Source organism: Geotrypetes seraphini, chromosome 2, assembly GCF_902459505.1.
Source record: "Geotrypetes seraphini chromosome 2, aGeoSer1.1, whole genome shotgun sequence".
In the NCBI taxonomy this organism is placed as follows: domain Eukaryota; kingdom Metazoa; phylum Chordata; class Amphibia; order Gymnophiona; family Dermophiidae; genus Geotrypetes; species Geotrypetes seraphini.
In genome coordinates this window covers 4,503,574-4,519,287 of record NC_047085.1, presented here as the reverse complement: position 1 = coordinate 4,519,287, position 15,714 = coordinate 4,503,574, and the positions used below count along the sequence as shown (strand labels likewise).

At 43.3% G+C, this 15,714-nt stretch overlaps 1 protein-coding gene across 1 annotated transcript in view; it reads right to left on the bottom strand.

Annotated features, from left to right (window-relative positions):
• Window positions 1–13,701, bottom strand: part of DGAT1 (diacylglycerol O-acyltransferase 1) — a 286,769-nt gene extending 273,068 nt beyond the window's left edge. Inside the window, exons 1-2 of the mRNA XM_033933026.1 lie at window positions 13,395–13,701; window positions 3,174–3,261 (exon numbers count right to left, since the gene is read on the bottom strand). Of these exons, the coding sequence (XP_033788917.1) occupies window positions 3,174–3,261; window positions 13,395–13,597 (291 nt within the window). The 5' untranslated portion in view covers window positions 13,598–13,701. The remainder of the gene's footprint in view (window positions 1–3,173; window positions 3,262–13,394) is intronic.
• Window positions 13,702–15,714: the final 2,013 nt, after the last annotated feature.

Sequence of the window (15,714 nt, the reverse complement as noted above, 5' to 3'; positions counted from 1 at the left end):
AATATGTTTTTGATTAATCGCTTCATCTAAATTCGAAGCGATGTACAATATGATAAAATTACAATGTAAAAACAGAATCATAGAAGATAATACTAACAAGGTTAAAAAACAAATTTGACGAAACTGGAGACAAGAGGAAAATATGGGGAAGAAGTTACATTTTAAATAAAAAAGAATATACATAAAGGGAAAGCACATAAGGGAGGGATAATGATAATAATTTTAAAAAGATAAAATTTAGTAGAAGAGTAAAATTGGAAATGAGACTTGAAAGAAAACTTTATGAGATTCTCATGATTATTTAAAAAGACGATTAGAAGCATAGTTAGTTTATAAATGCGTCATTAAACAGGAATGTTTTTAGTTTACATTTAAATTTTCCTAAATTAGATTCTTCCCTTATAAAGCTCGGTAGAGAATTCCAAGTCTGGGGTGCAGTGACTGAAAAAATAAACTGACGACGCGTATTTATTATTTTTAGCGATGGAATCGTTAGAAGGTGCTGTCCAGACAGCCATAGATAATTGTAAGGGTGACCGAGACTGCTCCCTCCAGTGAGGGGCAGACTCTACTTTCCCAACGAGATGTAATGGTTGAGGATGTGGTGACTATTCCCCTGAGAAATAAAGAGGCAGCTTGAATATCTAAAGTTACCTGCTCTTCCACATATGCTAAAACAGCATAACAAACTTTCATTGAACATTCTTAAAACTACTAGTGTCCTTTTCTCGTCCTCTCCAGATGAACACTTATGTCTACCCATCTGTATCGACTCCTCTCCAATTCAAACGGATAGTAAAGTTCAACTTCTCAGAGTCAGGAACGGATTATTCTCGTAATCCAAAGTACCACTGTACTTCTTTTGAAATGATTCCCCTCCTAATGTTTTTGCCTCTCCCCATTTACCGTCCTTTTTTATTAATTTTACTTCGATGTATTTTAAACAACCTTTCACTCCCCTACTTTCATGCCATCTCATGTACGTTAGTTACTCAGAATTCATCTAGTATTTTTAATATTTGATAAAATATTGCTTTTATTTACCTAATCTTTTTATATTGTACACCAAATAGACAATTGTTTTCAAAGACAATATATCAAAAATAAAGAAACTTGAGACAAAAGATGACGATCCATCAGGCCTATCATTATTCGCCGATGACGCCAAACTATGCAACATTGTAGACAAAAGCACAATAGACGAAAGCACAGTGCCCGACAAGAGCTCAATGCCCGATAGTATGGCGCAGGACCTACTCCTACTCGAGCATTGGTCAAAGACTTGGCAACTAAGTTTCAATGCCAAACAATGCAACGTCATGCACCTTGGCGGCAAAAATCCATGCAGGACTTACACCCTAAATGGTGAAATCCTAACAAGGACTGTAGCAGAACGTGACTTGGGGGTGATCATTAGCGAAGACATGAAGACTGCCAATCAAGTGGAGAAAGCTTCATCCAGGGCTAGACAAATCATGGGCGGTATCCGTAGAAGTTTCATCAGCCGTAAGCCGGGGTCATAATGCCGTTGTAAAGATCCATGGTGAGACCCCATCTGGAATACTTTGTACAATTCTGGAGGCCGCATTATCAAAAAGATGTGCTGAGAGTTGAGTCGGTTCAGCGAATGGCCACCAGGATGGTCTCAGGACTCAAGGATCTCCCGTATGAGGAACGACTGGGTAAGTTGCAGCTATACTCACTCGAGGAACGCAGAGAGAGGGGAGACATGATCGAGACGTTCAAATATGTCACGGGCCATATCGAGGTGGAGGAAGATCTCTTTTTTCTTAAAGGACCCACGACAACAAGAGGGCATCTGTTGAAAATCAGGGGTGGGAAATTTCATGGCAACACCAGAAAATATTTTTTCACCGAAAGGGTGGTTGATCGCTGGAATAATCTTCCACAACAGGTAAATGAGGCCAGCAGTGTGTCAGATTTTAAGAAAAGATGGGATTGGCATGTAGGATCTTTTCATGGAGGTAGTTAGGGGGTGGGTCATTAGTGTGGGCAGACTAGATGGGCCATGGCCCTTTTCTGCCATCATTTTTCTATGTTTCTATGTTTCCTTTTGCCCATAGTGTTAGGGTTCAATAATAACCCGCTCCCTGCTCCTCTTGGGCTCCAAAGGGGCTCAAAAGGGGCATGCTCTGTCCCTTTGGCCATGCCCCTTCGGACTCACGGCCCAAGACTCGCAACCATGTACCACGGCTTCCCGACAGTTAAAGAGCTTGGCAAGGATCCTTCTCCAGCTGACTGTGGCTTGGTCGGCCACGGGACTGCCTGTCTCGTTGTGCGGCTCTTATTGGTTTTAAAAGTATTTCCCTGTAACTTCATCAAGTGTCCCCTAGTTTTAGTAATTTTTGATGGAGTAAAAAAAAAAAAAAAAAAAATAATCAATCCACTTGTACCCGTTCTACTCCACTCAGGATTTTGTAGACTTCAATCATATCTCCCCTCAGCTGTCTCTTTTCCAAGCTGAAGAGCCCTAACTTTTTTAGTCTTTCCTCATACGAGAGGAGTTCCATCCCCTTTATCATCTTGGTCGCTCTTTTTTGAACCTTTTCTAGCACCACTATATCTTTCTTGAGATAAGACGACCAGAATTGAACGCAATACTCCAGATGAGGTCACACCATGGAGCAATACAGGGGCATTATAACATTCTTAAGTCTTGTTAACCATTCCTTTTTTAATAATTCCTAGCATCCTGTTTGCTTTTTTGGTCACCATTGCACATGGGCAGAAGGTTTAATCATATTGCCTACAATGACACCCAGATCCTTTTCTTGGGCGCTAATCCCCAAGGTGGACCCTAGCATCTGGTAACTGTGATTTGGGTTGTTTTTCCCAATATGCATCACTTTGCCCACATTAAATTTCATCTGCCACTAACCAAGTGGCCCACAATCCTGTTTTCAACAGTGGAGATTCTGGGTTTCTTAGGACTGCCACACAAAAAGGACTACATGTGCTCAGAACTCTGCATGAATGTAAGCTCTGGAAATGTTCCATCACCTCCTTGTGTGCCCAATGCAATCCTGCTTCTGAAAGAAGCACCAACATCTTGCCCTGGAGCCTTTCTAAACAGAGTGAAAAGTTAACAGGGAAGTAGGAAAGAGAACTCCTTATTTTATCAAGCTTCTGACCCCCAACTGCTTCATACTCACCAGCATAATCACACACCAGTTCAGAATCCCCCTGTAGTTACTGAAGCCACTGGCTGAGCTGAGCAAAGATTCTTGCAACTTGTGGCATCTGCAGGGAAAAAATTGGAAAATGATATAAGAACAGCATTATTTTCTATAGAACAGGAGGAAATGACAAGACACACTGCTCTTCATGTAGGCATCCTACAGCTATGAGTCACTTTGACAGGATGCCTCCAACACAGCCTCTAATCAAAAAAGCTGATTTTGAATTGCAGCCAATTTGTAGATGGAAGATATTGGGGAGGGGGTGGGGGCAGGGCAGTACTTTGGTATATGTATTTAATATGCCACTCTATCTGTGGGTCTAGGTAGGACACAAATTTCACTACACAAAAGGGTGTCCCAGAGTGAAGGGGCGGAGGATAATGAGCACTTACAAGGTTGCTGCATGGGCCTCATTAAGTTGTTTATTTTAATGTGTGTTCATTGGCCAATAAAAAGACAGGCAGTGTGATCTTATTTCAGATAGACTTAGTATTTATGATCGAGGTTTGTTTAGCTAGGGTAAAAGATCCCACATTACTTGGACTATGCATCCTGATTCCACAAACATGAGGGAGAATTTGTAATTGCCTGTGATTTATTAAAAATAGAAACATAGTCTAGTCTAGTATTCTTCAACCTTTTGACACCTATGGATCGGCAGAAATAAAATAGTTATTTTGTGGACCGGCACCAGTCCGTGGACCTGCAATTGAAGAACACTGGGCTAAGTCGTTCCCATCTCCACTGAAGCTCCGCCCCAGACCCCGCCCCCATAATAGTACTAATTGTAACACCATTTTTTCCATTCATTTTTTATATATACACACACAATATAATCGTATTAACAACACTTAATGGTTAACCACAAAATTAAAATATACAAAGCAAACTGTATGCTTTTCAACATTCATTCCTACCAGAAAACAGATAACCCCATGCAAATGCAGGACCAAAAACTAAAAGTACTACTAATATTTACAAACAAACTCTAAGATGCAAGACTATGCAAGCAGTACAACCCCAGAGGAAAAGAATCAAATGCATTTCTTCCTGAACAAACAAATCAATCACTAAATAAAAAAATTAAAGCATTCCCCCTATCGTTGTTGTCTCTCTCCCTCCATGCTGTGCCTTGCCTTCTGGCCTGCCTCTTGGTGTTATCTTCGGGCCGGTCCATGGTGCGATCAATGCGGCGTATTCGGGCGGCTCTCTGAGTGCTGCATTGCACAAAGCTGTGGGCAGTGTCCCGCGCCTCGTCTGGAAGCCTTCCTTCTGACTTTGTGACGTCAGAGAGAAGACTTCCGGTTCAGGCGCAGGACGCACATAGGAGTCTTTTCCCACGGCTTTGTGCACTGCAGCATTCAGGGAGCCGGCCCGAAGACATCGTGTTGATCACACCATGGACCGGTGGCTAAAGAACATTGTCTTCTGCCCAACAGACATGGCGGCCCTGTGGACCGGCAGAAAATTTCTGTGGACCAACATCAGTCCACGGACCAGCGGTTGAAGAACACTGGTCTAGTATGCACATCCGCAATAACCACTCTCTCTTCTTCTTTCTAAGAGATCCCACGTGCCTATCCCCCAAGTTATGAAAGTTTATTTACAATACATACAGTAGTACCCTGTTTCAAACCAGGTCACAACTGCCTGGCAAGATCCCAAAACAGTAAAATAGTTTTATGCTACTTATCCTAGATCAGGGGTGTCAAAACTCAGGTCCGCAGGCCAAATCTTGCCCACAGTGCAATTAAATTTGGCCCGCGAGAAAATACCTTTTCTGTTCCTTCCCTCTCTCCAGCCCATTGTCCACCATCTCTTCCCCCTTCTTTCTAGCATCCTCCGACTTCCCAGTCTTATCTTCAAAGATAATTACAACAACCTGCAGAGGATATCAGGTGCTGTAGCGATCCTAGCAGGCTGCCGTCAGCCTCCACAGCACATTCCCTCTGCAGCAGTCCCGTACGTCAGAGGAGGGGCGGACCACAGCAGAGGGAACATGCTGCAGAGGACAACGGCAACCTGCTAGGATCACTACAGCACTGGATATCCTCTGCAGGCTGCCGTAATTATCTTTGAAGATGAGACTGGGAAACCAGAGGACGCTAGAAAGGGAGAAAACATGCTTGCCCTGGATCGATAGCATGGAATATTGCTACTCCTTGAGTTCTGGCCAGGTACTAGTGACCTGGATTGGCCACCGTGAGAACGGGCTACTGGGCTTGATGGACCATTGGTCTGACCCATTAAGGTTATTCTTATGTTCTTAGCATTCGGGGATGGCCTTGGTGTAGAAGTACATGGAGGAAGGGAAGGGGGGAGTCAAAAGAGACATGCATATGCCGAACTGAGTTTGTTGGGGGGAAGGAGAAGAAATAATGGGTCTAAAAACAGAGGAGAGGGAGAGAAGGAACAGAAAGGGAGAGAAGTTGGACACAAGGGATGGTGTGGAGTGGGGGTTAGAGATATTGGTAGTTGGGAAGAGAAAGGGAGAGATGGTGGACCCTGAGGTGGTGGGGAAGGAGGGAGAGATACTGGATAAAAGGGTAGTTAAGAAAAGGAGAGATGGTGAATCTGGGGATGGTGGGGTTCATCGCTGCAGCTGCAGGGATGGAGACGAAAAAAAGGAAAAAGATGCCAGACCTCTGGAGGAGGGAAGGGAAACAGAAGGGGAGGACAGAGATGGAAGATGGATAGAAACAGAGTATGACACAGAAAAGGGCCGTCGGCCCAAGTCTGCCCACTCAAATAACCCACTTCCTAAGCACTTCCTCAAAGTAAACCCACATGTTTATCCCATTTATTCTTTTCTTTTTTAATTCTTTATTCATTTTAAAACTTTCATCAAGAGTACAAATATTCATAATAAACACATTTAGCTTGAGCACTTGAACATCTTATCATTATCTTATATTAAAAAATGTAACCCTCATCCCACCCTCCCTCAAAACCCTCTATTCATTATAAGATCATATAATTTGAATCCCACCCCCCACCCAATACTGAATGGTGTGTAATTAATAGGAAAATGGCATTAATCATGACAGAACATAAGAACATAAGCATTGCCTCCGCTGGGTCAGACCCGAGGTCCATCGCGCCCAGCAGTCCGCTCACGCGGCGGCCCAACAGGTCCAGGACCTGCATAGTACTCTTCTATCTATACCCTTCTATCCCCTTTTCTAGTAGGAAAATGTCCAATCCTTTCTTAAACCCCAATACCGTACTCTGCCCTATTACGTCCTCTGGAAGCGCATTCCAGGTGTCTACCACTCGTTGAGTAAAGAAGAACTTCCTAGCATTTGTTTTGAATCTGTCCCCTTTCAACTTCTCTGAATGCCCTCTTGTTCTTTTATTTTTCGAAAGTTTGAAGAATCTGTCCCTCTCTACTCTCTCTATGCCCTTCAAGATCTTGTAAGTCTCTATCATATCCCCTCTAAGTCTCCTCTTCTCCAGGGAAAAGAGTCCCAGTTTCTCCAATCTTTCAGCGTATGAAAGATTTTCCATCCCTTTTATCAGACGTGTCGCCCTCCTCTGAACCCTCTCTAGTACCGCCATGTCTTTCTTAAGGTACGGCTACCAATATTGGACGCAGTACTCCAGATGCGGGCGCACCATCGCCCGATACAACGGCAGAATAACTTCTTTCGTTCTGGTAGTAATACCCTTCTTGATTATACCTAGCATTCTATTCGCTCTCTTAGCGGCTGCTGCGCACTGTGCCGTTGGCTTCATTGTTATGTCTACCATTACCCCCAAGTCCCTTTCTTGGGTACTCTCTTTCACTAACATCCCTCCCATCGTATAGTTGTACCTCGGATTTCTAGTTCCCACATGTAATACTTTACATTTCTCAACATTGAACTTCATCTGCCATCTCGTCGCCCATTCTCCTAGTTTGTTCAAATCTCTTTGCAATTCTTCGCAGTCCTCTTTAGACCGAGCTCGACTAAATAGTTTGGTGTCGTCTGCAAATTTTATTATCTCACACTTCGTCCCTGATTCTAGATCATTTATGAATATATTAAATAGCAGTGGCCCGAGCACCGAGCCCTGCGGGACCCCACTCGTTACCCTCCTCCAGTCAGAGTAGTGGCCCTTCACTCCTACCCTCTGTGTCCTACCCGCCAACCAATTTCTGATCCATCTATGTACGTCTCCTTCCACCCCATGGTTCTTCAGTTTCCGGAGTAGGCGTTCATGGGGCACCTTGTCAAAGGCTTTTTGGAAATCTAGATATATGATGTCTATGGGGTCTCCTTTGTCCATCCATTTGTTAATTCCTTCGAAGAAGTGCAATAAGTTCGTTAGGCACGATCTCCCCTTGCAGAAACCATGTTGGCTGGTTATCAGAAGTTCGTTTCTTTCAAAATGTTCATCGATGTTTTCTTTTATCAGTGCTTCCGCCATTTTCCCCGGAACAGAGGTCAGACTCACCGGTCTGTAGTTTCCCGGGTCTCCTCTTGATCCCTTTTTAAAGATAGGTGTAACGTTGGCTATCTTCCACTCCTCCGGGATCACACCCATTTTCAGGGATAGATTGTAAATTTGCTGCAGTAGTTCCACTATTTCCTCCTTTAGTTCCTTCAGAACCCTTGGATGGATTCCATCCGGACCCGGGGATTTGTCAGTTTTTAATTTTTCAATCTGCCTGCGTACATCTTCAAGGCTCACTTCCATGGATGTTAATTTTTCTGCTTGATCTCCATTGAAGAATTGATCGGGTTCTGGTATGTTGGATGTGTCTTCATTTGTAAATACGGACGAAAAGAACACGTTAAGTCTTTCTGCTACTTCTTTCTCCTCCTTCACCACACCCTTCCTGTCTCCGTCGTCCAGCGGTCCCACCTCCTCCCTAGCCGGCTGCTTCCCTTTAACATATCTAAAGAACAGTTTGAAATTCCGTGCTTCCCTGGCTAGCCTCTCTTCATACTCTCTTTTGGCTTTTCGAACCACACGGTGACATTCCTTTTGATACTTCCTGTGCTCTTTCCAGTTCTCCTCAGTTTTGTCCTTTTTCCATTTCTTGAATTAATTTTTCTTATTTCCTATCGCTTCCTTCACTATTTTAGTTATCCACGCCGGGTCTTTTGTTCGACTCTTTTTGCACCCCTTTCTGAATCTGGGGATATACAGATTTTGCGCCTCGCTCACCATGTCCCTGAAAAAAGACCAGGCATTTTCTACCGTTTTCCAGTTCCTGGAAGTGTTCCTAAGTTTCTTCCTTACCATTTCCCTCATTGCTTCATAGTTTCCTTTTCTGAAGTTAAAGGTTGTTAAAGATGTTAATGGCTCCCATATTTTAATAAAATTTTTATAATTTCCATTCTGTACCGCTATTGATCTTTCCATTCTATATATGTGACATACTGAGTTCCACCAAAAATTAAAATTAAGCCTACTGTGATCCTTCCAGTTATTAGTAATATGTTGGATGGCAATTCCAGTCAAAATCATTAAAAGTTTGTTGTTACACGCTGATATCTGACTCTTTTTTCTCATAGACATTCCAAATATCACAGTATCATATGATAACGCTACATGGTTTTCCAATAAACAATTTATTTGATCCCAGATTGAGTTCCAAAAGGCTAAGATATGGGGACAGTAGAATAAAAGATGATCCAAAGTCCCAACCTCTAATTTATCCTAAGTTCCATTTATTCTTAAAATCGAGCACGTTGTTGGCCTCTACTATCTGAAGTGGAAGATCATTCCAATGATCAACCACCCTTTCGGTGAAGAAATACTTCCTAGTGTCACCATGAAATCTCCCACCCCTGATTTTTAGCGGATGCCCTATTGTCGCCATAGGTCCTGTAAGGAAAAAAATGTCTTCTTCCACCTCCATACGACCAGTAACTTATTTGAATATCATGTCTCCCCTCTCTCTGCGTTCCTCGAGAGAGTATAGCTACAACTTACCTAGACGTTCTTCATATGGGAGATCCTCGAGTCCTGAGACCATCCTAGTGGCCAATCTCTGAACCAACTCTATTCTCAGCACATCCTTTTGATAATGTGGCCTCCAAAATTGAACACAGTATTCCAGATGTGGTCTCACCATGGACGTGTAAAGCGGCATTACCACTTCGGGCTTTCGGCTGACGAAACTTCTCCGGATGCAACCCAGTATTTGTCTAGCCTTGGATGAAGCTTTCTCCACTTGATTGGCAGCCTTCATATCTTCACTAATGATTACTCCCAGGTCTTGTTCTGTAACAGTTCTAGTTAAGGTCTCACCGTTCAGAGTGTATGTTCTACAAGGGTTTCCGCTACCAAGGTGTCTTTCTCTATTACAACACAGCCTGCTTCTGAGCAAAGATTAAAATTTTGAAGATAACTGGTCACGGATGCTCTTCTATCAGCCTCCTAGGTCCAATCCGATGAGCTCACTCGACATGGAAAGGCCTACTCTGGTCATCCAACTAGAGCTCTCTTGGTATCCATGTTTCCAAATATCCTCTCAACTCACTGTCAACAACAAACTCTGGTATTCCAATCAGTCCTTAATTTTTTCTACAAGACTTGTTTTCAAGATCATCTTCCTTTTTCTCCAGAGCTGTAATTTGCTTTTGCAGTTGTTCTCGATTCCTAACCTGGTCTCATGCCTTTTTCTCCAGGTCGCTTGTCCTCTGTTGATGCACCGTACATTCTAACCCCATGGAGTACAGGCGCTCATGAGCTTCTTTGACTGCCAAGGAACTGCTGCAATTCTGACTCGTATGGATTCCACCACCGCCTTAATCTCTAATTTCAGATGACGACTCAGAGCTCACAGATGGGCTTGACAAGCTTACTGTGTCAGCCATTTTGCATGATGAATCTTAAGCTATCTTCAGAAACAGCTTAAAGTCTTACCTACATCAAATCATAGTTGAAATATATTTATTTGAACATACAAATAAACCTAATTACGTGTGTAGCCAGATAATCATTTAAAAAATGTAATTTATGCAGTTAATTTTATTTTTTTTAATCCAAAGAGGCCATATTTTGTTTGCTTCCATTTCACATACAAAGTAACGCAGTAAATGACAGGACATGGTCCATCCATTCTGCCCAACAATCAAGGTGATCAGAGCCATGCCCATCACTCTATATAGGTCACCCATGTTTAAATGTTGGTTGTGAGGTCATCAACATGACAACCATTACGGTGACTATATGTGATGTATTGCTGACAGTATTCAACTTACCAGTCAACATGCCTTCTCCCCTCTCCAAAGCTGCACAGTTCACCACTCGCACATACTGGAGTTGTACAACCTTCACCCAGCCCGGACAAGTCTGACCAGCACTGGGATTCATTCCCTTATGCCAATGAGCTCCCCACTGACTATTTGACCAGTCTGGTTTTAGTACTGAGACAGCCCTCCTTGGCATTACCACTTAGAAGAAAAACTGTATTTAGCTTGTGCTATGTCTTGATTTATCTGCAGCTTTCTAACTTGTAGATCACTTTATCCTCCTGCTTCATCTACAGGATTTAGCGATTAGTGATACTGTACTTAACTGGTTTCCATCATATCTTACCAACTGTTTGTTTTAGATCAAATCTCTCTCACGATATTACTCTTCCATTAGGAGTTCCTCAAGGATCTATTCGTTCTCCTACTCTCTCTAACATCTACAGTATTTATGTCCACTTTTAGCTACACTTCAATCATTAGACTACAAATGTGTATGCTGATATCCAAATTTTATCTATCATAGATCCTTCAGTAAAAAAGCTGAAACGCCTGATCAACTGGTTTGCAAACAAACTAATTGTTAATACAGCTAAGTCCAAAATATTACTATTTAGTAAAAATCATAATCAATCTCTTTCTTCTTTGAATCTACTAAATTATATTCCAGTCCCATTGGTTAACACAATTCATATGCTAGGAATTATCTTAAACTCCGCTCTTTTGTATACTTCTCAGATCTCATCGGTTATACATAACTCCTTTCCGTCCTCTTCTACATCCATCAGCAATTAATGTTTTAATTTATTCCCTTGTAATTCTTTATATAAAAGGTACTCAGATTAAAGGATTAAAAAGACTCCAATTTATTCAAAATATTGCTATCAAACTAATAACTGGTCACAGGAAATTTGATGTTACTCGCCTTCTCAAATCAGCCCACTGGCTACCTAAATGTAATCGTATTACTTACAAAATACTTCAACTTGTTTTTAAAACATGTACTGCTGAAGTCCCTCTTTACTTTAGTAGACATCCGACTCCTTACATTCCTTCACGAACTTTGAGATCCATCAATAAAAAAGGTCTTGTTGCTCCTACATTCAGAGAAATGCTTCCAGATACTGTACTACTTGCGGTTTTATCTTTTTTTGTTGAAATATCTCCCTTCTTAACCATCTCAGACTTCACTCAATCTTTTCAAAAAAGACCTTAAAACATTTCTGTTTGTTGATGCTAACCTTCTCACTGTACAATATGTAAAAAAATGGTTTCTTAGGTGCTCAATAAACAACTTATGTCATCTTAATGAATGTTTTCAATAATGGTGAACCTTGTGGAACTCCACATTCTGTGGTCCAGGGAGATGAAACAGAGCCTATCATCTTAACCTGTTAAGATCTACTCTTCAAAAAACCTCTAAACCAATTTTACAAAATTCTGCTGTTATGCCAGTGCTATATGAATGTCTAAAACTCAATTGGGAGTCATGTAACTCAGAAATACACAAGCTGTTATGCAACAATGCCCTCCATAACCTTGACCAGAAGGATACAAGCAACCAATCTATAGTTATCAATATCATCTCTTGGATGTTGCATTCTTAGGCATAGGGCAGGGGTCGGCAACCTGTTGCTTGTGAGCCACATACGGCTCTTCTGCCATGTGGTTGTGGCTCTCCAGGTCCCGACCCTTTAATCTTCCTCCCAACCCCATAATTTCCCTCCTCACTGAGGTACCTAGTGGTCCAGTGGGGGGAATTCTTGCTCTTGCCTCTTCACAACTGTCTTCCATGACCTGTCGCAGCAGCTTGCAGTACTATAGGAAATTCCACAAGCAGCCGTGAAAGGTCACGGCAGCTATTTTAGAATGCAGCTGCGTGGAGGCAGGAGCGAGTGGGCCATGCTCCTGACAAGAAGACCCCTCTGGACCACCAGGTACTTCAGTAGGCCCGAGGGGGGGGAAGATTAAAGGGGCCTGGCTATGGGTTGGGGGAGGGGCAAGGGAGGGATGAGAGGTGCAGATACCTGCGAGGGGTTGGAGGAGATAAAGAAGGGAAAGAAGCTAGACCTTGGAGAGGGAAGAGAGTAAGAGTCTTTGAATATCTCAACCCCCCTTCTCTACCCATTGCAGATCTTTCTAAATCTTGGGTCAAAAATTTAGGATATATTGGCTCTTTGCTTTAAAAAGGTTGCCGATCCCTGGTATAGGGGTTAGCATTATTCCCTTCTTTTTCAATCAACCTAGTAAAGGGGATTGGACTTGATATACCGCTTTTTCTGTGTGGTTACAATCAAAGCAATTTACATGTTTTAGACAGGTCCTTATTTTGTCCCTGGGGCAATGAAGTGTGCAGTGGGAATCAAACTCACAACCTCCCTATAAATAATAGGTAGCATGCAGCTTTTACGGCGATAAAAAACCTTAAAGCAGCTTCATAAAAAGGGGTGGGGGCATACCATTTTGGGAGCTTTTATTTTTATTTATTTAACTGGTCAAATGTTCAATATACAGTAATGACTTGGCCTGTTTAAATTTTGTGCAAATACTGTCTAAAACTTTTTTCAACGGTCTCGTAGCGTCTTTTGGCTGAACTTATTTCTTTGCTAAACCCAAGGCAAAATCTTTTTACTGGCCTTCATTTTTTTCACAGGCTCAACAACCTCATGTAAAATAGTTCTACTTAGCACTTCCTACTGGGTCTGAGAAAAGAACAAAAGACAACTTTCTCTCCCAAACCAATTCGCATTGAGTTTCATCTGCCATTTGGTAGCAGATGTGCAAAATCACCCCAAGGTCAGGGTCCAAGAGAACCCAGGGCACGAGGCTAGTCCAAGTCCCTGTTCACTGGGGAAATCCTGACCATGCCAGTCAGGATAGGCACAACCAATAGGCATCGACCTCATTTGCATATGCCCTGCCCAGGACTGACTCGAGAGGGGTTGGCCGAGGCCGTTGAGTTGCCCTGGCAACGGGGGGGGGGGGGGGAAGGGGTTCCCCTCACCTGAGGTGAGCGTCGGAGGAGCGGGCGGCTTGGCTCGGAGCCGGACAGGGTTCCCCTCTCTCGCGGCCGTTCTCAGCCGCCAGCTTCCTCCTGCCGGGGCTCTCGACCTCCGCCGGGTCAGGGACGCTCGAGCTGCTCAGCAGCCGAGCCCCGGCCCGTTTCCTGCGCCCCGGTCCCGCCGCTCCTGCTCCGCGGTCCCCCATAGCGCGCGCTCTAGCCCAGGGTCACGCACGGCCGCCGCGCGCTGCCAGCGTAAGTGCAGGATCGCCCTCTGCCCCGCCCCTCGCATCGCGTCACCGTCTCGGCTCCACGCCCTCTACTTCATGTGCAGAAGCCCCGCCCTTCAACTCGGCACTTCCTGAACGTCCTTCGACAAATGCAGTGTACTAGGCCGACTCTGACGTTACACGTTGCAGCAGAAAGAGCATGCCGGGAGTCGTAGTTCCAAGTCCTCAGCAGCCCAGGTGAGCCAGGGACACCAAGAAGAAAGCCGTCCCTGTTCAGGGAACTGGAGAGCAGAGGAGGAGGCGGCTAAAGAAATGGAAGAATGACTAAAACAAACAATGAAGACTGGACAGATAACTCTAGGAACTTCTGCCCAAATTAATTTAGGGTGGTCCCCCAGCCCTCACCTCCAGCAAGGGCACCTACTGGGTTCATTGGCTAAAAGCAAAAAGATGTCTAGGCTCCACCACTCTCCAAGTGAGCGGCCATGGCGTAGCTAAGTCACCCCCCAGACTAACATTATCTTTATCAGACAGGCACTGTAGATCCCCCCCCCCCCCCGAAGAGGGAGTAAGTCTGAGACCATAGCAGAGCCCCCCCCCCCCCCAAGCCAACCCACATCCTCCATGTCACCCACAAGGATGCAAACAACACACCATGATGCAGAGACACGGGCAAAGCACTCCTAGGGGCATGAAATTAAAAGGTCACTTTGGGCAGCCAGTAGAGAATGACACGCTGACAAAATTCATCACTGTTCCCGTCCCCGCGGGAAATAATCCCATGTCATTTTCTAGTGTCTATTTCAACCTCAATCCTTCTACACCAGCATTCTTCAAAGCAAAGCTTGCGGGTCAGTGGTTGTGGCCATTCATACTCTGATTCTTCCCTCTCTCCTTAAAGAATGACATGAAGATGGTTTCCCGCGGTTATCTGCGGGAACGGTGATGAATTTTGTCACCGTGTCATTCTCTAGAAGAAAGCACAGATGTTTATTCAGCATATGCGGACCCTTGAGCCCCAAGCTGGCTTCAGAGGTCCCGAAACCAGGAAGTTACAGAGATATTTATAAATTCTTCTGGCTATACAACTGAATTCTAGAAAAAACTTTTCACGTGTTACTTTTCTTAACAATCATTGGTCCTAAGCTCACACTAGCAGGTCACTTATCTAAGCCCTGCAGTCTTTCTGTTACATGTCATTTTTTGCTGAGATAGCCATAAGAAGCTAGAATGCCCAAGCTAAAACACCCAGTGCAGGCAGGCTAGAACACGATATAAGTTAGGTCTGCAGCTAAACATAACCCAATTCTTCAACTCTTAACCGCCACCATAGAACCATTCAGGCATCAGGCAACGGCTCCCTCAGCTGCCAGATAAGAGCAATTGTCAAACTGGAAATCAGTAGGTGAGCTCAAAAGAAGCAAACACCAACGAGACTGGAAATCCCAAATGAAAACAGCAGAGACAGAACAAAAAACCAACAAAAAAGAAATTTAAAAGAAAAATCAATAAAGGCAAAATAAAACAAAAACAAAAGCAGGACAAGGGAGACAGCACAGAAGATGACCTAACTGGCCGCCATCTTGTTGGAATATTCATTTCTATCTCTATCTCTACCTCTGTCTTTATATTTTTATCTTTACTTTTCATAAATTGTTTCTTCAGGTACTTTAGTTAGATTGTGAGCCTTTGGGACAGTTAGGGAATTTCCAAGTACCTATCTTATTTATTTTTATTTATTGTATCTTTTAATGCATCATTTTTGTAAACCGCTTAGAAACCTCACGGTTATTAGCAGTATATAAGAATTAAATTAAAATTAAATTAAATAATTCAGCATTTTATTAAAGAGAAAACTTAGTTCAACACTTAGGAAAACCAGTCCCAGACTCCTTCAAAATAAAGAAGAAAGTGCCAAGGAAAATACCATGCTTGCTCATAAGGTGTCCATGTATACATATGTTGATCGAGAATCCAATCTCGCAGGTACACACATTTGAAAAAGCTGTTTTTGGCTTCTACGCCCCCCCCCCCCCCCCAGTAAAACTTTGAGAGGAAGTTATGTAAGGAGGCGAAAGCTTCAGGTTTTTCAG